Source organism: Leptonychotes weddellii, chromosome 6, assembly GCF_054177405.1.
Source record: "Leptonychotes weddellii isolate Sample4059 chromosome 6, ASM5417740v2, whole genome shotgun sequence".
NCBI lineage: Eukaryota > Metazoa > Chordata > Mammalia > Carnivora > Phocidae > Leptonychotes > Leptonychotes weddellii.
The window spans coordinates 93,493,074-93,520,649 of record NC_138374.1 but is presented as its reverse complement, the minus strand read 5'-3'; the positions used below and the strand labels follow the sequence as shown (position 1 = coordinate 93,520,649).

The following is a 27,576-nucleotide window of genomic DNA, read 5'->3' as shown; positions in this document are numbered from 1 at the left end:
GGGCCTGTGCACTTTCAAGGCTGCTTGTGACATGGGTTTATTGGCATTTGTAGAAATGGAACTCCTCCCATCTCTGAGCTCACTGGGCTTTGAGTGAACTGGTATAAGGTGTGAGCCACACCCCCACTCTCTAGGCTGGTGGTGTTCTCACACAGACAATTCAGCTGGTCAGATGTCTAGACGGTGACAGAACAGAAGCCTTCTACCACAGCCTGCATCTCCACCATGTTATCTATTGTGTCTACACCATGGTCATCCCTGACTGAAAAGATCATTCTAATGCACTTTAGACCTCTGGACCTTCCAAGCAGTCTCACTCTTGGCTATCAGATAGGGGAAGATGTTTTGATCCTCACCCCATAGGCTCTTTGTGTCCCAGCAACAGGGGAGGGATGTGAGGAGGCCACCATAGAGGTGTTGGCGATGGAGCTGAGTGAGGAGGGGGGAACATGAAGGAAGGGCATTTGGTTGCCATGGCAACACCGGCAAACGCTCAAAAGAGAGGGTGTGGTCCAGGATTTAACGAAGTGCCATTGGGTTTGAGCAGCAACTGGAATGTCTGAGTGTAGCTGCATTCCTTCCCACAGAGCCTGGGGCCTGGCCACCAGCAAGGACTGCCTGTACCTCTCAGGAATGCTCAGGATGAAGACAGGCCTGGAAAAGACAAGCAGGCCTCCCAGGTGTGGCTTTTCCTATCCCCAGCCACAGAATGGGGGCCTTCCAGAAGAAATTTGGAAAACTCCACAAAGAGCCAAAAGAGACTTGATCTACAAATTATGTTTTTCCCCAAAAACTCTGAGGCTGACATTCTTCAGGGTATGAGCCGTCACTTTGAAAGTTCTTCCCTGCAAAAATTCACTGCTGTCTTTTCTTTTGCTGCCTGTCCTTCTCTTCCAAAGCGGTATTCTTACTCTGGACGTGGACCTGGGGTCTCAAACCCTCACAGTTTGATCAAACAGAAAACAGGTTTTGGGCGCAATGTGAGCAATGGGAATGTGGGTGGCAGTGGGTCGAAGGGGCAAGTCTGGAGAGATGCAGGGGAGACGAGACCACAAAGATAGTCCTTTGTGGGGGGTCTTGAGTAACTTGTCCAAGGCCACACAGCAGGTAAGTATGGGAGCCACACTCCCATAGGAGGGGATGGGATGAGGCTGGCAGGAAATGAAGAGTGGGTTTAGAATAGGTGAAAGCCTGAGGTCAAGGCAGGGTCTTGTGTCCAAGGCCCAATAGTTAGATGAGGCTTTCACTAGCCAGGATATTCATAGAAAACCTGATAAGATTGTGACAGTGAGTTCAATGGCTGGCCAAGTTGTCTGAAGAAGGAGCCCTAGAGCTCCCACTAGAGCCTAGAAAACAGATACTGCCAGAATCTGACCTTGCCTTCCCCTCCAGGTCTTGCCAGACTCAACTCTTCCCTTCTCCAGACTCAATTCTTTTCTGTCCTAATTCTTCTTCTCCTAAGCCTTAACTAGCTTAGAGGAAACTCCCATCTAAAGTATAGCATGAATGGAAACTAGACAAGTGGTGAGATTTTAAGTGTGTCTGAAATGCTAAGAGGGTGGTATTGTGCACTTCACTGAGAAAGAAGGAAATTCATTCATTAGTATATATTTATTATTAATAATTGTTTCTTGAACTCCAGGTAAATTGGCTCTATGGCATATACATTATGTTCATTATAGTAAATTTGCATAAAAATTCTTGAAGTTGGGAATTAGCATTCCATTTTACAGATGAGAAAATTGAGCCTTAAACCACTAACTTGCTCAAGATCACTCACCTTCATCTCAGGTCAAGTTTTTATGCTATAGGAAAGGAATTCACATGGAGCACTTTACATGCCAAGTGCTTTCAAGGGTTAAAAATGTTCCCCAGTCAAATGCACATAACAACTCTGCAAATATAAACTCATCCTCTACTTTGCAATTGGGCCTTGAAAGACTCAGTCATCTATCCAAGTTCTCCATGAGCTGGGAGCCCACACTAGGTCTTGAGTCTGAAGTCTATACTCTCTAAATGAGCTAGCATGAATACCTAAGTGCCTAGAATGTCTACCAGAGTTCACTTTGACAGAACCAAGGCTTGAAATCCACAGAGGCCTTGGTACCTCTGGGAGCTTCATTTATACCTAGAGGGAAACTTGCTACTCTCCCCCAGCCATGACCATTGCCTGGGTCCCTCTTTACTTCATGAAGGTAAATTGTCTAACTCTAGAACTATTATGGGTGGATACAAATTGCTCATTAATGAGCATGCTGCCCAGGCGGAGCTCTGGGACATGCTCTGGCATTAGCACTACCCTGCAAAATTGTAGATAAATTACATTGTCTTGCTGACGTTTTTTTTTTTTTTAAAAAATTTTTTTCCTTCCCTTAATACTTGGAATCAGGTCACATTCTAACTATTTAATCTGGGGCCTCAAACTGGCACACAGTATAGCTTTAAATGAAATTATATTTAAAACCTAGCCAAAGGTTCATAGAACACTTAATTGCATGTGTGTGTGTGTGTGAGAGAGAGAGAGAGAAAGAGGAGGCGTGGGGAAGAGAGAGAGGAGAGAGAGAAAGAGAAAGGAGAGAGAGAGAGAAACCAACACCAACAACCCATTAGAATAACTCACATCCTGGGCCAGGAGATTGCATGGAAACTCAAAAGCCAGACAGTCACCATCACACTTCTTCTGGCCCTTGTGTACCAGAGACACTTCTGTTTACCTTGGACAATAATACAACAACCATATATAATATAAAATGCTGGTTCCGTGGTATGTACTCTATGTTCATTATAGTAAATCTGCATAAAAATTCTTTTATTTTTGCAAAAAAATTCTTTAAGTTGGAAATTATTATTCCATTTTACAGATGGGAAAATTGAGTCTCCACAGCCATTAAGTAACTTGCTCAAGATCACTCAACTTCATCGCAGGTCAGGTTACCTCTTAGATTCTCTATCTTGCCTGATCAGTAGTTACTGCTTCTTCCCAATCCCTGTGGACTACACACCTAAAACTGAAATGTGCCTATTTATTAGCTGGGCTAAAGCATTCCTCAACATAAAACTGACTGACAAGCCCTGAATTCAACAGTCAACTTGAAAATGAGTCCTTCTGACACTATGCCCTCACAATTCAGACTTCTATGCTGCCCTTGTATCAACACCATTTTTTTGGACTACTGCTAAAGAACCAATTAAAGCATAAAGTTCAAGTGTCCACAGGCCCACCCCTAACCCCAAACACAACATCCTCTTTTTTTTTTTTTCCTTTTGGTCCTCACATCCAAAAATATCAAGGTTGAATTCAATTTAGCAAATTTCAAGGTTTTATTCAGGCAGGGCACTGTGCAAGGCAGTGCCTGAGATCTAAACCTGAGTAGGATCATGTTTCCAGGGCCACCATGTAGAGATGTGAAGTTGTGTCTTGCTCAGGGTTGCTTGATCCCAGGGGTGAATGTGGCCAGAAATCAAGCCCAGCCTACTTTTTCTAGCCATGGTCTCTGATGCTGGTTTGCTTTCACTTGGACGAAGGGATGCTGTTTTCTCCTCACAAAAGTCACCAAATGACCTAGTGGAGCTAAGTTCAGTTGCCTTCAAAGAGTTTACAGTTGATTTGGAGGGAAAGACAAGAACACAGCCAATAGAACACCAGTTACCTAGATTGACTAGCCTAAGAGAGGACAGTAAGGGGTCATGGATTCAATAAATCTCATAAAAGAGGGGAATGAAGCAGAGCTTTGTGAAATTGGAGAATGGGAAAAAGGACTGAGGAAATGAAGTCTGGGACATGAGGAGGCAGAGGGAAGGCGATCCAGGGTAAGGAACAGCATGAGCAAAAGGAGGGGTTCTGAGGCCAGAGAGGCATTCTCTTCGACAGGGGGAAGGAGCCCTGGTTCAGAAACAGTGGGAAGTCAGTGCAATGGTTTGGCTGGGCTGAGACCAGTTTGGCCACTGAGGACAGGCAGAGTCTATGAAGCTGTTTCACTGAGTCATGGGTGACTTGATGAGAGCTGAGGAATGATGTGGAGTCTGTATACCAGTGGAAGAGGCAGGAGAGGGGACCCTGCCTGGTGACATCACCATGGCCTGTTGAGGAGGTGATGGGAGCCAGGGGGAAAGCAGGGCCAGTGGGAAGAAGGATGAGAAGTGTGAGTGTTACGAAGGGGATGGGATGGATTATATGCAAGCACAAAGAAGCCGGTGTAGGAAATGCTTTCCCTCTGAGAACTAGCCAGGGCCATTACTGTGACCAAGGAGACCCTCCATGACTCCTCCCAATGCCGCCATCCCTTGCCCTCATTTTGCCCTGGCCACACTGGCCTCACTGCTGTTCTGCAAACACGTGGAGTTCTGTCCCAGCTCACAACCACTGCTCCCTGAGCAGGCTCGTCTTCCCTGGGGATTCAGTGGGCTTCCTCTCTTACTCCGAGAAGCATGCTCAGACCTTCCCTGAATGAACTAGAACCTCCCCGCACTTGGCCACTTCTGGCCACCTTACCACACCTTAGTTTCTTTTGTGGCACTCTCACCAGGAGGCATCCGTGCTTCTGGCTATATACTGTGTCTCCCACTTCTTTCCAAGCTCCATGAGGCCAGAGACTGTTTTGTTCACTACTGTATGCCTAGTGCCTGACACAGAATAGGTGCTTAATAAATACTTACGAGTAAAACATCACCAGCTATAGGAGTATTTTTTTGCTTCACTAAAGGTCACAGCAGTCCAGATACAAAATGTACAGCCCCCGGAGATGATTCTTAATATTAGACTGATTCATGACAAGGCAGGATAACTCATGGAGGAAAATGCTAGAGTGCATTATCAGTCTTTTGGAGACATTTTCACACCCGAGCCCACCTACAGAACTAAGTCTTGCGCTTTATGTGTGGGGCTTCCCCAGAAAGGGGGTGTGCTATTACAGCATAGTGGGTTAATGCACACAGCTTGGAGCCAGACTCCCAGGGTCCAAATCCTGACTCTGCCATTTGTTAGCTGTGCTGCCTTGGGCCTCTCTGTACCTCTCTGAATACTTCCCATGTCTCATTTTTGTTGTTTCCCTGCTCCTCAGTCACGGTTTGATTTCCCATAGTGAAGGTCCCAGTGGGAACTCAGTTACCTGATCTGTTAGAAAATTGCATAGGCTTTATGGAAAGCTATATGCTAGTAAGAGACCTTTTTATTTGCTTTTTATTTCTGGTTTGAGGTTTCTAGATGTATAAATTTGTAGATGACTTATTAAATTTAAATTTTCCTGAAGTAGAATAATATAATCCAAATACTCAGCTGAGCATGATATACCCTTTCTTCAACCATAGGACATAAGTGCCATGATTAAAAAAAAAAATGCCCAAAGCATATTTTAAAAGCAAATGTGAATAATTTGTCTGTGTGATATTCTAGAACTGTGCTGTCCAGCATGGAGTCCACCACATGTAGCTATTTACATTTAAATTATTAGAATTGAGTAAAATCTAAAATGTAATTCCTCAGTCATCCCGGTCACACTTCAGGTGCTCAATAGCAACACATGACTAGTGGTTACTTCATTGGACAATGCAGATGTAGAACATTTCCATCATTGTAGAAAGTTGTGTTTAATTGTATTAAGAGTACTCTTCTACAAGCTCAATACATTCAGCAATTCAATGATTTTTGAAGAAATAACCAGCGTTCCACATAGCTAGTGCAACTTTCCCGAGATATTCCAAATATCTGGAGCTTACCAGCATTTTTGCCAATTCCAGAAATTTCCCTGTAACCCACTTCATTTTGCTCAGTACCATGCTATACCACCATCATCCTACAATCCATTTTGCTTCTTTCTGAATCAGTAGGCTAGAACATCTGACAGCCAAACCACACAGGATTCTCTTATCTGCCCTGTCCTGAGAATATAATAATGATGGTGCACATCTCAGAGACCCTCTAATGTCTGAGTATCATCGTGTTTGAGGATTTGGAGGGTCTTTACAAGCACTTCAAAAGCAGTTCCCTCATCTTCTCCACTGGCAAACTTCTTGACAGTGTAGTCTATACACATCGTTTCTATCAGTCACTCCTTGACTTCTTCCTGTCTACATTGCTCAGGCACTGTGCTGGGCATTGCCCTACAAAGGTAGACATTTAGGAAACTGAGGCTCAGAGAGGTTAAGTAACTAGAGACAGATCTAGCTAGTGGTAGAGTCAGAATTCAAATTCAGATTTGTCAGGCTTAAAAGCTTGCCCCTTGCAAGTCACCATGCTGCTGCCCATAGATTATGAGTCACTAATGCATCGTATGTATTGCCTGTCAAGGTCCAGACTCACTCGTCCATGTCCTCAGCCTCCTTGCAGTAGATCATCTATCAAAGTGGAAGAAGCATTAGCAGTGTTGAGTTAATAAGCAGTATTTCCCAGAGTGGAGGCCACTTGGACATTTTAAGAAGCTATGGGATCTCCCTTACAGGTCATTCTCAAGGTTTTTGATTCACCACCAACAAAATCATCCCTTGGAATTCATTTGTGTCCTAACACAACTTGCCTTACTATTCAGAAAGCACTCTGACCTATGCATATGGAGTTACGGTATGGGGAAGTTCTCTAACTTTTACAGCCTTTTGTGACACTTAAATTTATGACTTATATGTGTATAAACACTTTTTAAAAGGCAATTTCCTTCTGATAGCAGCTACCTAATGGGGAGGAAAGACAAATTGATGCGTGATTGGTAATCATTAAAAAGTCAACACTCTCCCTTTATACACTCATTATAATTTTTTTTTGCATTTGAATAAATAACTTTCATGTGGATAAAGGCAAAGAAAAGGAAGCTTGTCTATATTACATTATCCTTAGAAGGAAATTTGATTCAAAGAATATGAGCAAATTGTAATTACTCTGGACTAACTTTCAGGGGTTAGAAATGTTTTTATTATACTGATTTGAGATGTTACCCAGACTTGTAGATTCTCATAAGAATGTTTCCTGCCATTGTCACACCAGTTCTTACTAGTACTACTACTAGTGTAGGCAATCTGAACATCTAGTGGCACGATCAAGAAAAAGAAATCAAAGGGATCATCAGCAAGTTGCTGAGTGTAACCGATCACACACACTTTCTAATGAGTTGACCGCCAGACTGAATTCTGACCAGAAAATGTGCATTCAAGTCCAGGTAGACTCAGACTATGGCAGACTTGAAAATAACCATCTATTCTCTAAACTAGTCTTACCTTGTTCCAGACCCAAATACCCAAGGCATAGAAAGGTTTTATGGGTGTGGACTATTATGAGACATAAGATTCTCTCCACCACATTCTTTTTTCCCAGCTAACCACTGAGCAGCCTGAAATGTTACAGATCCAGAATCAGTGGTCTTCCTGGGGGGACATAAAAAGAGACCCAGAGCCAACTCCGGAGATGCCATGGAGCTATTTATAAGTGTAAAATCTTCTCATTACCCTCTTCCCCATGCTAAGCCCCTCATCATCTGGTTGACCTGAATCTAAGAGTAGTGAGTCTCCCAGCTGATGGGTGACTCATCATGTCATTTAAGTTTGTCAGTCAATGGAAACCAGAGCTTCAAAGTCCCTCTCCAGGACTATCCCTGGGGAAGCTATTAGGGAGAAGGCAGCCTTGCCAGATGTCTCAGTCCAGCTGGCCTAACTGGCATGTGTAGGGGCATCTGCTTATACTCAGGGCCTGGCATGAGGTGAGAGCCCTGGAAGAGTACTCTAGAAGCTTTGCTCTCAGTTTTCCTACCATCAGCTACTAACAAAGCCACAAGGAAACCAATTAGTACCTTGAAACATAAACAGGTAAAAAGACATTTAACTCTCCCATTTAAACTGGGAATGGGTTCACTCTGGGCCTAGTAGGCTGAACATCATGTAGTGGAAAGCACATTGCATTTGGGGAAGAGAAAACGGATTCCCATCCCAAGCTGAACTTAGTTATATGAACTTAAATTTTTCAATAACCTCTCTCACACTCAGTGTCTTCATCTGTAAAATGGAAACAGACAAAGCTGGTTTTGTTCTGCCTAGCCCTTGGGTAGCAATAAAGCATAAGAAAGCAATTTGTGAACCAGAAAGAAAATATCAGGTAAGTTTTTTTGTTTCTTACCCTCAAATGTTTATTTCTCATCACAAGCCTCTCCCCTAAGTTCCGAGCACACATTTCCACCTATCTATTCCATAGGACACTCCAAATGGCTAATAGGTGTGTTAGACAACCACCCAGCCCTTCAGGCCACCAGATGATGCCCAGCATGACCAGAGACCTTGCCAAGCTGCCCCCTAGCTGCGGAAGCCTCCTCCACTGTGCTAAACACTACTTTATAGGAAACTTCCAACAAATTATTTATCTGGACCTCAAACTGATTTTATCAAATAGCAATATATGCTCTTTCTCCAAAAGCTTGCTCTCCCTGCCTTCCCTTTTCTGTCAGTGATGATAATCTTCATGGGTGTATAGGCTTAATGCAGAGACCTCATCTTTGACATTTCTCTCCATGTCTCCCCCCTTCCCTTTCACATCCCATTAAACACCATTTTTCTTTTCCTTCTTGCATTTTGAAGTCTCACAGAGCCAGGGTTAAAACTAAGACCAGTCATATGAACTTAAGGAACTTTCCTCACCAGACTGACACTTGCTATCCTTATCTATGAAATGAGAATATGGAAGTTGCAGATTTGTTGTGAGGATTAAATAAGATTGTGTTGAACACTACATCAAAAACTAATGATGTACTCTATGTTGGCTAATTGAACATAAAACAAAAAAGATGGCGTGCCAAATGCATAGCACATGTTAGCTAAATTCTACCTTCTAGCTAAACTGGATGCCTCAGTGATGTCCAATATCATCCAGCCTCTCCACAAACCTACCTCCACATCTTCAGCCCTGCTGTTCACTTTGCCTGGACTATCCTCTCCCTCTTTCCCATTTCTGTCCACCATTCTTATATGCCTGCTTCTCAGACCATCTTTCAAACGCTATGTATATTTGGCATCTGGGAGTGACACCTACTTCCTTTGAACCATAAATGATTCTTGGGATTTATTTCTACAACTCACGAGACACTTGACATCACGGCTGTGTGCTCTGCTTTGGTACATGTCATCTCTTCTTATAATCATTCATGTATATTTTCTCTACACATGCCATTTACTTAACAAATCACTTCTAAGTGTCTGAAAGGAATGATCAATCAATTAACAGATCATGATGTCTGCACCTGGCATGGGCAAATGGAAAGTAATTTGGAAGTGATGGTTGATTTAAACAAAGAATAAGACACCAAAGACACTTCACATTTTCTGTGCTGATTTTTTAATGAACATCTTATAATCTTACAAAATAACTGGCTGTAGCTGCTTTACATTACAATACAGTAGATCAGCTCCTTTCACTGTGTTCCCAGTCAAGCCATCCCCTTGGGGTGCTAACTGATGCACTTAATAGTGATCTTACAGAGGAGAGGAAGTGCCAAGTCCAATGCCTTGCAATGGAGGCAAGGAAAGGAGAGAATCAAGAATAACTCTTCACCTTCACATACAGGTTTGCCTGCTGCCATTCTCCTTACTCTGTTCTCTCATCTCTCTGGTTGGAGACTGTCACACTAACCATTAGAGTCAGCTAGTCCTGGGCAACCTGGACAACCAGAGCCCCTGGTTACTAGGGAAAAAAAAGAAGCAGAGAAGTGACTTTTGGAACAAAGAAGGGCCTGTGGGAGAGGTCCTCCATGACCCCATGGATGGGTAAGAGCAGCCAAATACAGACCACCACATAGAGTGAGTGGGAGTTGATATCTCCTGGGAATCTGTGACCACGGTGTCTCTGTCCTTCCACTTTATTAGTGACATGAGAGCTCAACACCCTGGGCCCCAGGGACACAGGCTAGAAGAGCCTGCCATCTCTGAATGGCCAGAGCTGATGAGGGCCAGGAAGCCTTCAGCCAGAAGGGCTTTCCACACACCACAGAAACTGCCCTCTTGCCTTTTCAGGGCAGAAGTGGATTGCAGATGTTGCCAATGGAGAATAAAATATTTGTAAATGAAGTATGACAGAGAAATGTTCTCACTGTTCCTTCTGTGAAGAGACTGAGCACAGACCCACACTGGTGTGAACCACAGGCTTGCAGCCTTGTGGAGGAGCTGTAGCCTTCCTGAGCTGGGCGATGCCCAAGATACCTATTCTGCTGCCTCAGTCTCAGACAAGCAGGATTCCCTGACAAAGAGCTTGATGCACTTCCAAGAATTTGGATACTCTCCCCAAGAAAACAATTTTACAACTTTGTAAAAAAAAAATGGAGGATCTAAACTTTTTCCACTGTCCTTTCCATATTGAAGCCTACTACAATCCTAGAAATATTTATTCTCTTTTTGGGGTACTAAATGTGAACCCAGACAATGAGAAGTAGGTATCTAGGTTTCCCTTATGGCTAGAAACATAGAGGTTTTTTGGATGGGCAATCTCTGCTACTTCCTTTCCCCAGTGATGGTGCCACCCTCATTTTATATCCCTAGAGATAAATATGTGTATACCCCTTTCTTTTTTTCCCATTCCAGAATATTGTTCTTTCCTCAAGATAGCAGTGGGGAATATTTCCTCTTCCTATTTGCAAAGCCATTGCTTCAGTGTTGGTGGGAAGAGTCGAAAACTTGTGGTCAGAGCCAAAGAGCAGATGATTCAGAGAGACCAAGGTTGCACTCTAATTTTGGCCTGTTCTTCGCTTCCACTGGAGAGGAAGCTCTGAGGGAGAAGCAAGCCTTCCAGCCCTTCTTGAGATAACAAACTGAAGTGTTGAGCAAGAAATTAACTCTCTTTCCCCAAGGCTTAATCCAGAAACTGTTACCAAAAACAACTGCAATAGACCATGTGCAAAAAGAGTAAGCCTGGGATGTAAACAGAGGCAGGTTAATGTGGTCATTTTACCCACAGTCCATCTATTGAACAAGAAAGGATAACGACAACAAAATGGACCCTAAATAGTTGAAATTCTTCTCTCTTCCCACAGAGTGTCACCCTTGCTCCATGTGTTTCCATAGCCTGCTCAATCAAAAACTCTAGGTCATGGATATATGTTGTACTCGAATAGAATTTACCTCAGATCCTGCATTGCTTGAAGGATTCCCCTACGATCTGTTCTGGAGACTTGGAACAAGCCCAAGTCTCTTTGACTCATTTCATCCTCCTGCCTGGGGCTCTAATTTACTCCTGGCCTCTCCCATCTCTATGGCCTCCTTTGGCTCCCCCATCTCTGCCTGTTCTTCTGTCTCCTCCCATTTTCTCCCTATGTCATGTCCATAACATTTTTTTCCCCAGATCAGCAATTGGTCATGTGTCTGTGAATGATAGCCAGGTTTGGGGACTTAGAAGGAGAGAGGGCACAGGCCAACCATGAGGAATGTGCGAGTTCCTGTAATCCTGGCAATCAGAGAATAAGCCCCAGTATAAACTTGCTCACTGACTGGAGGGTAAGAGCCACCCTTGGAACAGGCACATATGGGAATGTAGAGAATCCTGGGTTTCACTAACTCCAACTAAGAGTTCTGAGAAGTGAAAAGTAGTGAATATATTCTTTTTGGATAGATACACAAGAACCACAGTCTGGTTCTCCTGCCCCAGCACCAATAGGTACTCCCACCCAACTTGCCATGCCTCTTAATGTTATCATCCCAACCCTTCATCTCCTCAAACTGGGCCCAGCTTCCTGCTCATGAAAGATGATTAGCTGACATGTTCATATCAAGAACACCTAATTTCTCTCTCCCTCCCCTTCACCACTTCCCTTTCAACCTGCCAACCCCCATCAATAGAAAAATGGCAGAACAACTTTTCTTGCTGTCCTCAAACCCTCAGGATTCATTTTGGAAGTGAACTTCACAGCAGCAATATGTGGAACAATGTATAATTTTTAGCTTAGTAGACAGCAAAAAATATAATATATATAATAGATTTATATAATTATGTTTAAATACCTATAAAGAATTAATAACTAACCTCATTATTACTAAAGGAGACTACACGAAAGAAAGGGAGCCAGTTTAGAGTAGATGAGCCCTGAAAGATGGCAATCCATTCAAAATGGGTGTTAACAGAGTGTCCCTGGCAACTTCTCTTCTAGTATTGGTTTACAAGTTGGGTGGGGCTGAATAGTTGGCGGGGTGCAGAGCGGGGAGTAGGGCAAGAGTTGAGGATGGGGTTGAATAGAATATAAATGGGGGAGGAGGGTCCTTGTATATCTATCATATTTCTCCTTCCACTTTTAATCAACTGCCTCTTTGAAGAAACTTTTGCCTGTGATTCTTCCCTACTTGGGCTACTTGATGCAACAGTTGGCACCTATAAACATTCTCCTGCATGTCTATAAGATCCTCATGCTCTTCCTCCTTCCTTCATTTCACAACATTTCTTCTTCATTCACCTTTTGTTTTCTGTTATGGAGGCCTCTCTTTCTTCCTGCCTCCAGGGCAGTGGAAGGAGGGGCTTGATCCCACAGTTACTGATTTTCTTCAGCCTTGGGGTCTCGGCAGGTGCATTCATCCAGGTCACAGTCAGCAGCAAATGGAATGACCTAGGGGAAATCAAAGAGAAGTTGAAATAACCCATTTTCTTGCCAAGCTTCATACTTTTCAACCAGCTTCTGCTTTTCTCACTTGGTCCCAGAGGAAGTGTGGGATTACTGTTAATATCACAGAACTGAAACTAACACTCAGTTCTTTCACTTACACATCATGTCTCTTTGAGCAAGGTAAATCTTCCTTGCTTCACTTTGTGTGTGTGTGTGTGTGTGTGTGTGTATACACACATACATACAGTGGAAGGACAACAGTAACTACCCCAGAGGGTGTTAGTGTGATTTAAATAAAATGATGGATATAAAACACACATTTCCAGGCATCTATAACACCTGTCACTACTACTTCTAATATAATCACTAATGTCAAGAACCACTGCTAATGTTTTTGTTGTCATTATCCTCTTCACAAAATCCCTGTAAAGTAGATAAGATGGATGTTAGCATTTTCTTTTTATAGGGAAGGCCAAGAGAGATTGAATGACTTAACTTAAGGTCATAACACTATCTGGAAAACCAAGGCTCTACAGCCTAGCTCTATGACTCCTACTTCTTGGTGTTCTTGGAGCCATACGATCATCTTTGCCATCTTATAAGCATGAGGTTTGCCCATCTTGAACCCAGGATGTACTCTGACTTGGTGAAACAATGCATCTCTCTACCCATTGTCTGTGGCTGGATTGCCTTCTTGCTATATAATTATCCCTACTCTGCACCAAAAATGATCCAGCAAAAGTTATTCTCTACTTGTTCGCACTACAGCACCAACAGACAAATATACTTTTTGAGTGTCCATAACTAGCTTCAGAGAGAATTGGGCATTTTGAGAGATATGATGTAAAAAGTTTTGGCAAGGATTCTACCCTTTGGGCATGGACAATCTAGTGAGGTGAAAATAGATAGGCATAGCATTTAATCGTCCAAGCACACTGAAAAGATGGGCTTGGTGACTGGGCAAGGCAGTTGGAAAATGGGTGGTATTATTTGGGGAAATTTTCCAGCATATTTTCACATGTGAGATAAAATGTGATTTACAGGAATAAAGTGCTTTTTCTTTTTTTTTAAGATTTTATTTATTTATTTATTTGCAAGAGAGAGAGTAAGGGGAAGGGGCAAAAAGACAGAGAGAGAGAAAATGTCAATAGAATGCTTAGCATGGAGCCAATGTAGGGCTCAAACTCACAACCCTGAGATCATGATCTGAGCTGAAATCAAGAGTTGGATAGTCAACAAACTGAGCCACCCAGGTGCCCCATGAAGTGCCTTTTCAATCCTGATTCTAGTATATGCTGGCTATAGGCACTGAAATCCATTAAAGACAAACCCTGGATTTACTGAGTGTGAGATGGAGATGAGGCTAGAATTGCTTGCTTTCTTCTGAAGTGGTCATATTTTCCTGTGTAGAGATGGGATCCATGACCAGTTACCGTCTGTAAATGAGAACAATAACTAGTTGACATGATTTCTGACCTGTTTTCCAAGTTCTTGATCTGTTTCTTTTGGTTTGGGATTTATTAATTTTTAGAGCAAAAGAGGGCCAAATTGAACAGTGATCTGATAAGCCCCTGAGCATTCTGCATTAAATAAGTTAATTCATCTAAGTGGTGAGAACAGTGTCCAGCATATACTGAACAGTGAGTCATATCAGCCATTAGGTGCCATAGTATTCAAGTCTGTAGAGGAGATCACATAGGTGTGACTTATTGTGAAGACATGTACAAGGAAAGAAATACTATCTCTTGCATATTTCTGATTCATCAAATTGGCCAGCTAGCAACAAGTATCTTTGGAGCACTTGGCTTTTTATCCATATTAGAGCAAAATTTCAACCTATTCAATTTCACAGGTTTAGCTTGAGTGTATCTGTCAATTTAATAGAGCCCAGAGAAATAGAGATAAAAGGAACTGAGAAAAAGATTACTGCTCAGGATATGGTCTAGGGAGTGCTCCAAGTAGCTTGTGGTAGCCATTCAACATAAACTTGAAATATGCTTATAATATACTACATAGGATTATTAATTTAATTATGAAGATTAATAATAATCAGATGTCACTTCATTGGTAATTGTGCCTCCCCAGGGGGAAGAGGCCATAATTCTCTGCCAACAGAGGTGTATCCTGGACAATGATAAGCAGATGTGAGTCTTTGAGGAGCAAAAGCCATGGCTTTTCTGAAGGAGTTCCAGGACCAACTACTAGAGGACTAGTGTTTTCTAACAACCTCACCTAAAATCACTGCCTTTAATCCTGTCACCATAGAAGTGTCAATGTTTATTCATTATAAATCCCTCTTGACTACAGAGTAAAAATGATGCAGAATGAAGGAGAACCAGCCAAAGCCACTGCCTCTATTTCTGGAGCCCCTGCCCTGCCTGTTACCCACAGGTATGCTCACTTACCTTCTTGGAGGAGAGCGTGGAAGAGCAGCAGTCTCCCCCATCATAGTGGCAGTAGGCCCGGTTGTTGATGGTATCACACCATCCATCTGCTTGGAAAGGCTGGTGAGGACATGAGAAGTCAGTGTCTAAGAACAGTTTCACTGGGCTTTGCGCTACTCTCCTGCCCATCCCCACCATAATCCATGAAACTCAAGAGATATTAGGGGAGAGCACCCAAGGGGCAGGATACAAACTGACCTAACATTCTCAAAAAGTTGAGAAGTCTCAAGACCATTAGACTCAAGGATTTGTCAAATTTCACCTGCAACACCTGCTTTTGACCAACTCTAGGGTCCAGAATGGTTCATTTAAACCCCTTGGTCAACTTTTCACCTTCTTGTAATAATAGGTCTTTATATAAAGTAGGTTACCAAATATTTTCACACATTTTAACTCTGTTGATCCTCAGGAAAAGCCTGTGCTACAGGCAAGGTTAGCTTTAATGGAGATGCATAGAAATGACAAAAACTGCCCTGGGTCGCATAGCTAGGGTCAAGCAGACTTTGGGATTAGAAGTCATGTATCTTGACTTTCTGCTGCCTCTCCTGAATTAAGAATCATAATTTCCACCCCTTCTCCTGGTACTTGTATTCAGGGACCCTGGTAGTCCTGGCATGCTATGAAGACTCAAATTTGTCTGTCCAGAATGCAGGGGTCCTAGGGTTTGGGACACCAGTGTTGGAACAGAAATAGTCTCACATGGGGCGCCTGGGTGGCTCAGTCGTTAAGCGTCTGCCTTCGGCTCAGGTCATGATCCCAGGGTCCTGGGATCGAGTCCCACATCGGGCTCCCTGCTTGGCAGGAAGCCTGCTTCTCGCTCGGCAGGAAGCCTGCTTCTCGCTCTCCCACTCCCCCTGCTTGTGTTCCTGCTCTCGCTATCTCTCTCTCTGTCAAATAAATAAATAAAATCTTAAAAAAAAAAAAAAAGAAATAGTCTCACATGTACAGCTACCTAATGCACAGCAGCTAGACACAGGGTGAGAGCAGAGGAAGCTAAACTGTTTCCATTCATTCCTGTTACTGCTACAAGTTAACAGAAACCAAAATGGGAAAGGGGTCCAGCCAAACCAGAGTTTATGGAGTGTTTCTCCCCAAAAGGGAATGTATGATAAGAACAGCAACAAGCGGTTAAAAAATAGCTCAGAAGCCCAATGCATTGTTTCCCTAGAACCACTCCTGGAGAAAAACAGTGTCCCACAGCATCCTGGAGGGCATACCAGCCAGCCCACCTACTCAATCACATTGGCCGCTTCCCATCCTGAGTGGATACCCAATTGCGAAGCCTCAGGAAACGTCTTGTGGCAAAACTCTTTGGACCACAAGACAGTCAGTAGACTTTTGAGTTCTGAGGTCACCCTCCAGCTTTGCATGTTTAAATCACTCTCTCCCCCCACCCTCCTTAAATGTCAAATAGAGGGACTGTTCCCTATTTCACTGTGCTTTGATTAGATAGATAGATCACTAAGCTAAAAAAAAAAAGGCCATTAAATAATTTTCAGCAATTGAATTACATCAGAACGAGCTCATCCAAATTATTACTTCAATGTTTTGATTTATTCTATGGGGTCCTGAGGTCATTTGAACATCATTCCAGATATATACCAGGATTCCAGTCACTGAAAAGTTGCTACTTGTGGGGTGGAACTCAACAGCTGTTCCACAGCTGTACGGCAAAGGCAGTTGAGAGCAGGAAGTAAAAATGAATTTTGTTTTCAACACAGGCCTCACTGGGATAGACGACAGAGATTTTGGGATGTGCATTTGTCTTTAACACCGGAGTGAGTGACTCTGGCTCTGCAGAACTGGGAATAACTATACAATCAGGACTTGGGGCTACAATTGCAGCCCAATAATAGGAGTCAAAATACAGCTAGCTACATCCTTAACATCCATAAATGCTCTCAGGTCCTCCCAGGAGGACCAGATACATCTACTGAGATCCACCCCCCCACCCCCCACCGAGTTTTCTTTCTTCTTTTTCAAGTGTTTGGTGGAGTATATTTCCCTCCTCTAACACTGCATCTGTTACTTTTTCTCCAACCCTGACTGACTCATTGGCAAAACTGAATCTGTTCCTTCTTTATTTTTCATGTTATTGCCTATAAAAACCCAAAGAGCACCCAAAATACTTCGCTTAAGTGTAAAAAGTATGGTCTTCAGTATGGAGGATTAAAGTGAGAGCTTCCTTTTCGTAAGAACAACTTAAACTTTTGAATGGATTAATAAAGAATCCAGGGGGATCTTTGTTTCCAAAGTCTGCCCCAAGGATGGCTTCTCATCTTAGGAACACTAGGGAAGATAGGTTGAAAAGAACAGAAATGGTCTAGGTGACCTTCTCCAGCTCCCAAGGGGCATCTACTGCAAGAGCCTGAACATGATTTCTAGAAACTGCTTCTTTTCTGCTCTTAAAGTGTCATCTGGGAAGAAAAGGGAATTTATAAAAAGGGGCAGAAAACTGGAGAAAAGGTTGGAAAGACCCGAGTGTTTAATTTACTATATACCTATTAGAATTAATTGTTCCTCCCCCAACCTGCCAAAAACAACTACTCCACCCTAAACAAACAGAGTCTCCTATGGCAACATGTGCCTGGGAAACTTGAGAGCTTGAGTCCAAAGTTACAATGGAAAAAATAGGAAGGGAAAAACGACTAATTGATCCAAAGTGTTTAAAGCATCTGAAGACTGAACGTAGATTAGATCAAAATCCCCATAACGGAAAGGTGTCGGCCTGGGGACATCACTCCTGCTGCAGGAAACTTCCCCCAAGGGGGGGTGCAAGGTTTCTCTGCACAGTGTGTCCAGAGGTGAATTTTTACTCCCCATACATATACCTCACTTATCCCGTAACATCTGTAAACAGAGTGCGTCATATAAGTGAGTTTTTCAAATACCTGTAGCCTATTTCTTGAGGAGACATGTTTTCATTTTCCATTTTAACCATTTTGATAAAAGAAAAAAAACATATAATATTCCTCTTATCCTGCCTTTTAATAAGTAATGGAATACAAAGTCATCAACATGAACATTTTTCATTTTCATTTACAGGAAGACTCTCTGTATTGGGCTACTTACCCTTTCATTAAGTGAGCCTTCTCCAAAACACACACACACACACACACACACACTTTTCATGAGTCAAGCTTCTTAAAATTATACCTGAAGTCAATACCTAGATCTGAGAGAGGCTAGGTTTCTCTTCTCATGATGCATGATCTTGATGATATCTATGGCCAGCTAGCTGTGTTCCAGGCAGATGAGATAGCCGTATAAATGGCTGTGGGTCAGTGATGAAATCTGAAGAAGGGCTATCAGCCCATATGCCTATATGACTATGGAAACTGTACAACTTTGGAAACTTCTCAAAGTAGAGATAATTTCTTCTTTATGTTATCTATATTCTTTATGTTATTTTCTGTTTAAGGTTGTTCTGGAAAGTTAGGCATGGAGATGGTGGCCCTATCTGTTGTCTATGGATATAGTCATTCATTCAGTCATTCAATATCCTTTATTACAAACCTCTATGTGCCAGGCATTGTTATGGGGATACAAAGATAAATAAAACACAGTTCCAGCCCTTGAGAAAATCCACTGTAAACAAGTATAGCTTATGATGATAAGTGCTAGCATAGGGATGAGGACAGAAGTGCCTAAGCCAGATTTTGGTTGGGGAGATTTGTAAGGGCTTTCAGGGGCTGGCTCTGCTACATCTAGCCTCTAGGAGGAGAGGTTAGGACTGGATGATTCAGAGGGGAAGCCTGAAAAAACTTGTAAGGGAGAAAAAGGGTGAAAATAGAGAGCCAGGTGGTCCCAGACTGCCTATCACAGGGCCCACCCCGAGGAAGAGCTCCACAAACATTGACTGATTAGGTGATAACACTTCTATTACTTCAATTACATTAAGAACATTTTTCTTCTACAGCTTGCAACAGAACTCATGACCACACTGATGTTTTAGAAAGGTTAGTTTTGAACTTTAAATGTTCTGCTCTGATGACCTACAGATTGGGATCTTAGCCAAAAGTGACTATCTCCCTATAGGGCACAGGGCAGAATCCTGATCTTGATCCTTCATCTTGATCTTCATCTCCTTCAGACCAGGAGAAGATGCTAATCACATTTGTGCCTAATGCTCAACATGGTTTTCTTTCTCCCACATCATTTCCCATCAAAACTCTCTAGTTACATGAATGACAAATCAGACCTACATCCATTTCTTCTTGATGAGGCTGCATCAGGTCCCAAAGATGCCCTTTCCCAGAGAAGTTGTGGTGTCAGGCCCAGTGGAGGCCTTGCAGTAAATGGAAACTCTTATAAATATATATATATATATATATATATATATATATATATATATATATACATGAATGTGTGCTCATTTTCTCTTTTTCTCTGGCTTTCCAATGAATGCTTGGCCTGATTCTCATTCTCTATTCATCCCAAAGATCTGCCTACCATGTTCATACTGCCTGGGCTTCACTGCAAGGTTGCTCTTAGAATTTCACAAGCAAAACTTATGAGGTCTTTGAGGCCCCTCAAGAACCCTTGATGACCAGAACACTACTTGCCTTTTGGGTTTTTTTTAAAGGATCATAGATACATGAAATTCTAAGGTTGGACGGAGCCTTGAAGACTATTTAGTACGAAACTCTTATTGTACAAATGATGAAATGGAGCCTTAAAAAAAGAAATGTCTTGTTTGTAAGGTGAGTTGGTGGCCATCCTAGGAATAAGGTAGAGTCTGGATTCTTGATCTGATGTTCCTTCTACTATAGCATGCTACCACTATGTGATGATTTCATTCCTCTTTTAATTTATTGGGAATGCAGGGTAATTTAAATTCCTTTGGCACTTCCATACAACAGGCTTAGGTACAGGAGCATTAACAATAAAGTGAACCCAACGATCCAACATAGAAGAAAAAAAAGGGCTATACATATATCAATTCCCCTGAACCCCAACAACTTCACTTCTGCTTTTCTCAGTTGCGGGTCAAAGTTTATTCCAAATAAGCTGCCTGGCACTATCACTCCTTCAGCCTCGGGGCTTTGTCTGCACGTATTTCCCTAGAGGCTGATTTCCCCAGGAGGAAGGAGCACTATGCTCCCATCCCATCGGCAGATGCCTGCAACCCAGAGACATTTATTTCTGGGTCCCAGAATGCTCAAGCCAGATATTTCTCTGCTCACTGCAGTCATCTGACGGAAAGAGGAAATGGAGCTGTTCCCCTCCTCCAGTGTTCACCCCTTGGGGTGGGAGGGTGCCAATGATCTCACATTTGTGGGTTTGCAACAATCTTCTTGGAAAATGTAAAATTAAAATAGATACCCTGAGATGGATTCTGCAGGAAGAGTTTCTTACATACAACCTCCTCTGGAAAATCTCATCTGGCTTCCTGGGCCCAGAGAGTCCTCCCTGCCTGTGCGTTACTATGGTATATTTTACCCATATAGGCATTATACAGGACTTAACACTCTGTACTATCAAGGGCTCAGAGTCTAATCTTTATAGTACCAGCTGCTAGTTCAATGCCTGATGCCACAGGAGGTTCTCAATAAATGAATAAATATGAGGGTGGCTAACAACATTTCCTTAGCATATTTTGTGACCAGATCCCTCCTTTCCATTATTCCTCTCCTACTATGTACAGAGCATTGGTATACATTTATTTAAGAGTGGGAAGAGACAGTAGAATATACCATCTGAAAGTTCTCCTTCTATAAACAACCTAAAAATGTTGGATAAAATTTAACAATATCTTTTCAACTCCAGAGCTGGGATAATAAGAAAAGAAGAAAAATTACCAGGGGTCAAAAACAAACAGAAGCTCAAAACCAGAGCAGGAAGAAGGTAGGGAAAGCATGGCTGTCTTCGGGGTGTTTGCAAATATCTATAATCAAGTGGTTAGGTTTTCACAGCTGATTGGGAATAGGGGCCCAGATCTTGGGCCTCCGCAAGGTGGGGAATGTGTAAGTGACATTGTTAGTATTTTAATAAGAAGGCTGTGTTCATGAGGACTGATATGGAATGACATAGTCATACAGCAATGCCGCCCAGGTAACTTGGCTCACTTGCAACTGGGAGATCTGTTCCTACCTACCAGCCCTGAAGACTAGATGATGCAAATCCACTAATCACTAAGATATTAAGGATCTGCTGGGTTACCAGATAGCAGTTGAAACGGTAGAGTAGACCCTGGATGGCCAAGGGTCTGCTCTACATACAACAGACAAGCAAGATGTAATTCAAAGAAAGGCAATGAAGACACATATTCTGTTGGACGGGCAGAGGGAAGCACCCCATTTGGTGGCCCTGAGAGAGGGATCTGAAGTTGGGGTTTAGTCCTGTGGTCCTATTATACTTTACTGGCCCATGTGAGGTCATATAGCTTTTGTGTAGGGCTTCAAACCTCTCTGTCAGAGCAATCCACCAGACCCTCAAAAAAGGAAAAGCCAATGTGCAACTTTATAGGGTCCAAAAGAAAAGCCTGATTATAACCAGTTTATCTCTGTCTGACACCAAAACCAAAGCACAGTCACAGAATAGAAATAATCAAATAGTGCAAAAAAACAATTCTTCTGAGAGAAATAGTTGGGATACACTGAGATAGAAAAAGAAAAGCAAACAAAATAAGGTCAAATGACTTCTTTTTCCTGTAAAATTTTCATCGGCTTCAAGGTACACAGGGCTTAATACCTCCTGCTCTGGAAAATGATCAAAGCTGTACAGTCTGGTGATTAAGAGCATGGGATATGGTGTTCGATAAACCTGTGCCCAGATCCCAGCTCTGCTCCTTACCAACTCTTAAATTGGAGCAAATTACTGAACTTCTTTAAGTAGCAGTATCCTGGTTGGTGAGTGAGAATAACAACAACCTCATAGATTGTTGTAAGGGGTAAATGAGCAAATGGAGGTGAAATATTTAGCCCAGTCCTTGGTCCACAGTAAGTACTCAAGGAATCCTAGTTTTATGAAGGTGGCAGGAACACTACCATTACTTTTACTGCTGTGGGTTGGTGTCTGGGTTCCCTCCACAGAGACTCTGGTCAGAAAAACTTCAAGATTCTACCAGCAACACTTTAGAGTCAAAGCTATGGATGCTCTCATTCCTGCACCTCCTGCCCCATTCCCTTTCACCACAAATGCACCATCTGAGTCATGAAGGAGTCAGGTGACAAGGGAAATGGGTCTGGAAATTATAAAAACAGAGTGGGAGAGGCCTGACTGGCTCCTGGAAACCAGGGCTCTCCTCAAAACCAGAGTGGTGACTTGAGTGTCTTAGCCTCTGAAAAACCCCAAACCATCACAGACACCTCTTCCCTGACAGGCACCACAGGAAAACAGGAAAGTGAGAAGACTCTCTGTGACTTACTTTTCAGCCAAAAATCACCTCCTAGCAGCCCCTTTCATTTTGCTGCAAATAAAGACCCAGTGGTGCAGACTCTTCTACCTCACTGACAAACGTACGCCAGCCTACTTCTTCACTGGCCTCCCAGGTGGGCCCAACATAGCCAGGTGCTTCTACAGCCCACCCCGAGGCAGGGGCCAGGGGTGGGGTGAGAGCCCCGAGTGGTGAAGACAAGGCAGGGGGACACTCATGTAGAGTCTGCATTGATCTGTGCCACAAAAATGTTGGCTTAAAATTAGACCTCTATTTCCCAAGAAATAGAGACAGAAGAGGACATCCCACCACAGGTCACGTGGTCTTAGGGGCTCAAAACCAAATGAGGCAGCCCTCGGGATTTCGTGGCCTGCCCCATGTGTTGGGAAATGCCCCAGGAGTGAGCCACTGCTACTGATGGGAGCGTGTCCTGGCCCTCACTCGACCTGGAGGCCTCACCCATGCTAAGGCGCTTGGTACCTCTGGCTTTTTTCCCCCTGCCCCCTTTGGGCCCAACTGCATGAGACTGACCGTGACAGTGCCCAGTGCTCTGCTCCCGGCCACGATCCTTATTCCCTCGTCACATCTCCATAATTACGAGGTCACTGCCAGGCTCCTCTAGGCCTTAGCTTGTCTCCATGTCTTAAACAAAGAAACCCCCAGACCTTTCTTCTCCTCCTCCAACAGTCTGACTCCTGTCCTGCACGCTTGCCCTTGTCTCAGGACCTGCTGATCCTAAGAAGTTGGCTGGTCCACATTTTATGCCAGTGACTCCCAATCCTGTGCCATCGCCCTCCCTTCTTGAACCACACAGCAACACTTCTCAAGATGCAGTTGTCTCAGAGCCCTGATATTTGTGATGAGCAAAGGCTGGGCTTGGGCTCCCAGCAAGAACTAATAATGACACACCATCAGACCTCATCTGCCTCTCCACGGCCAGCCTGGTGGGCCCACTGATTCCCGTGATTTTTTTTTTTTTGTTCTGATGGGGGCTGGGGAAGGTGGCAGCAGCAGAGGGGGCCTGCATTTGGCTTTCTTCTTTAAAAGAGGAATGGATTCACAATTGTTTGTGTGGGGAATTTCCTGCCTCCTCTCCCGCTAACTGGAGCCAGCCTACTGTGTTTCAAAGTTAGAGACAGAAACCTTGAACACAAGAGCTTTGAACTCTGTAAGGACCACGGGGGCAGGGACACATTGTGCATTCCCTCTTCCTCTCCTGCTTCATTCCATGAGCAGCAGGACCCCGAAGTAGCGCAAAGCCTAACATAGCACAGTAGGTTCTCAATGAATGTTTGGTGAGTGAGAGTCACGGATTCCCCTCTAGAAGAGACTTTCTGCTTTCCATTCCTCTTGCCTTTCCTCCAAGATAAGGTGCTTTTCCTCTATCTTGTTCCCTCGCCTCCCCAGGTAATCTGTGCTCACTATCAATTACTCTCTCTACAACATCACCTGAAAATGGCTCAGCATGCCCTTCCAGGTACAGGCTCAGCAACAGCAGACCCTTAGAGAAGCAAACTTAAAGATTCAGAAGAATGAAAGTAGGAGCATAAGTTCGGCCACTGCAGACACCTTGCTGAGCAGGTGGGACCTGCCTGGCCCCTGTCCCCGTGGTCAGCAGTCACTCACACAGCTCCCCCTCTCTTAGCCCTCCACCAGCTGTGGTCCCAGGCCTGCAGCCCACACGAGGGGAACCTTACACCGTACATACTCTGTTTGAGAGCTGACATAGTAGCTCTGGGAGGTGAAGGAGACAAAAGGCTGAGGAACTTGGTTGAAGTCAGAGGTGGAGAACCTGCAGCTGGGAGAAAGGGCTGGAGAAGCACCAGGGCAGATGGCTGGGGTTCTGCTCCGACTTTGAGCCTCTACTTCCTCTGTCCCTGTCTTCTGGTTCCTTGGCCAGCCTGCAGTTCATGGGAGGTTGAGGCCGGCCTGAGCTGGCAAGGGGAATGTTCTAGCACAGCCCGCCACGCGTGCTCGCCCCCCAGCGCCCTGCCACATGCACGCCCATGCCAGGCAGCTCGGCATTTCTTGGCTCCCCACGCCTGCCTGTGGAAGATGACTGGGAATGCAGACTGTGGGAGGAAATGACAATATTCATTGTTTGCATTAAATATTTTTCTTGGCCCTCCTGCTGTTTGCTGAGCGTCTTATTTTTTTTCTTTCCCCATTCTCTCATTCCTTCTCTCCTCCTTGCCTCCCTCCATCTCTCCTCCCGCTCTCTCTTTCTCACTCTCTCCTCAGCAATCAAGCACATGGGGAGAAACTTTGAGGAGAAAGCAGACACTCCTAGGGTGGAAGGAGCTGTTTAAAGAAATCAAAGCAGGAGACCAAACCTTTTGCCATTCCGATACCACACCCAGCTCTTCACAGAGAGGGTGCACTTTGGGGCAAATCTAAATCTATGATTTTGAGCGTTCACAAGTGTTCCTGGGATATAATTCACAGCACTTGTTTTCTCTCTCATTCTCTCTCTCTTTGATATATGTGTATATACACATGATTACATACATGTAATATACACTTAAAATACACATATATTCCATACACATATACACACATACACATAAATATCATACATTTGATATATACAGTATTCATATGTAAGATAGATGTATCATAATAATATACAGTATGTATATTATAGATATATAACATTAAAATATGTGTTTTTATTCTATATACACATGCACGCACACACACACACAGACATATACAATTTCTCTTAAAGCTCCTGGCATAAAGAATGAACCTAAAGGTAAAAATAGTTTTATAAACTACAAGTCATCATAGAGAAACCAGACACTATTTTTTTATCTTATATATGGCATTTTCTGTGTATAAGGCACTGTGCTATAAGGATTGTATGCATGATCTTACTGAACCCTCACAACAACTCAGTGAGGTAGGTATTATTATCATGCCCATTTTACCAATTAAAACACCAAGGACCTGAGCCACTAAGGAACCTGTCTGTAGAAAAGACACAGAGCCACTGTTGATGCCCAGGCTTGTGCTATAATCATCCTGACATATCCACGCTGCCTCCAGCATCGTTATCTAATAGTAATGATATACCACACTCCATGTCTCAGTATTGCACCTAGTCCAATCTCTCACCACAAGTATGGGCATGCAAAGCCACTCTCTGAGGAAAAGTCAATGCTATAGTAATCCATGAAAAATGTATCATCTAGGATATTTAAGTTCAAAACATATACTATGAGCCAAGCATGAGGCTAGCTGCTGAAATCCTGGGATATCTTATCAATACATACTTAGTGTGTTTTCTAGGTACAAGGCCCCACAGTAGGTTCTGTGGATGACAAAGTCTCCATTAAAGAAGATTTGGTGTCATCAGCACTGAATAAGGCAGAATCTGAACAGCATCTGAGACAATAGGGAAGAAATCCCAGGCCAGTGGAGGATTGGTTCCCAGAGTAATTAATAGCACCAATAAGAGCTGTAAGGTTCAGAATAGGAAAGGGGCTGGGACATTTCAGAAAGGCTTTATGGAGTATACAGAGATTCAATCTTTGAGCACAGATGGGATTTGGTCAGAGACCTAAGGAGAAAAATCCCAGCAGGAGGGCAAATATAAGCCAAGATTTCAGATTACAAAAAAAAAAAAAAAGATATATCTGTGGTTTTCTGCCTCAAGTATTAATGGCCCACATCTGGAACTAGGTCAAAACCTCCATTCGGAGGAATCTAGCTAGTCCTTATCCTGAAGACAATAAGGGAGCACTGGAAGGTTTGCTTTGTTAGTTTTTTGTTTTGTTCTGAGCAGAAGGGGAACACAATAAAAGTTATGTTTCAGAGGTTGGATCCGGGGACAGCGTGGGAAATGTTCAGGACAGAAGTGGAAGGATTCAGAGCACGTGGAAGTTTACCTCAAACAGATCTGAACTGAAAAGAACAGAATTGTTTGGTCATAATACGGAATCAAAAAAAAAAGCAGACAGAGGGGTATTGTGAAGGAAAATTGCCAGGATTTGGAAAATGGTTGTATTTGGGTAGAAGACCAATGGAGATGAAGGTTTTTCTATGGCATTTTGACTATTCAAATCATGCTAAACTTTTCTCAAAAAATTTGGTCACTGAAAAAATAGCTAGGAAGAATCCTTACTAAATCCAAGGACCGAGTCTTAAGAAATAGAGCCCGATCAGTCAGCAAACCCTGTCCCAGCTCACAGTGAGAAGCTCTGTTTTCTTTTTCCATATAAACACAGGCCTAGAGGGGGCCCGGACTATTTTCTCTCCTGCCTGATTTCTGCCAGGCTCTCTCCACAACTTAGACATGACTATTTTATCACCCCCTGAAATACTCAGGTCCAGCTGAGTTGAGGAATGGCAGGAGGGAGGTGTCATATTTATTCTAGAATATTTTCTTTCCAATAGTCTTGTTTCATTTAGCCCTGGTCTAATGTTTGGTTCCTGTGTCTATGAACAGCTCAATTTGTGTGCCTGATTATCGTAGTTCTCAAGCTCACCCTGTCACGCCATCCTGGGTCGTCAATCTGGCTGTTCTGCTCTCCGTTAATTGGTAGATGCGTCCAGTCTCCCTTTCCCCCATATGGAACCTATTCTCTGTGCAAGGGTCTTGTTTATATTCCCTTTATCTCAGGGATGCTTGTCTGTATATCTCATTGACTCATCCACTGATCGGCTGTTTCACATATTCCCCACGCTCATTTCCCTGGTCTATGATCCTCGCTCGGCAGGGTTCAGTGGCACGTCACCTCTTTCTCCAGCTTAAAGCTTGCAAAGCCCAGGGAGGTGTCCCAACAGGTGGCCAGCACCCTGTGTTCATCTCTTAGCTGAGTATTCTACAAGTCCTATGCTTCTAGTTTATGTGTCGTTTATTTGTTTTTAATCTTCCTACCGGTTAGGAACGGGGACTCTGGAATCAGACTGCCTGGGTTCATGTACTTATCCCACATTTGCTACCTCTGGAGCTTTGGAAAGGCAACTGAATTCTCAGCCCCTCACTTTCGTTTACTGAACAGGAATGGTAATAAGGGGAATGATTCCTTGGTATGCACCTGGCATACAACAAACACTCACTAATGTTATTAAGTATTCCGTGCAACCAGGAGCTATTTCTGTTTGTTTTCTGAGTGAAGGTGGAGAGTAGCCCTCCCAAAGGTGGCTACTGGAGAACCTAGTCATTCTTCCTTTCTTTTAACTATGGCCTGTAGTCCCAGGG

General features: G+C 43.3%; 1 protein-coding gene across 2 annotated transcripts in view; it reads right to left on the bottom strand.

Moving 5' to 3' along the window:
* Window positions 1–10,836: 10,836 nt before the first annotated feature.
* The window catches only part of PAPPA2 (pappalysin 2), a 252,615-nt gene continuing 235,875 nt past the window's right edge, over window positions 10,837–27,576 (bottom strand). For both annotated transcript variants that reach the window (XM_081824648.1, XM_081824649.1), the window contains 2 exons: window positions 14,954–15,052; window positions 10,837–12,551 (listed from right to left, as the gene is read on the bottom strand). In XM_081824648.1, coding sequence (XP_081680774.1) covers window positions 12,477–12,551; window positions 14,954–15,052 — 174 coding nt within the window. In that variant the 3' untranslated portion in view covers window positions 10,837–12,476. The remainder of the gene's footprint in view (window positions 12,552–14,953; window positions 15,053–27,576) is intronic.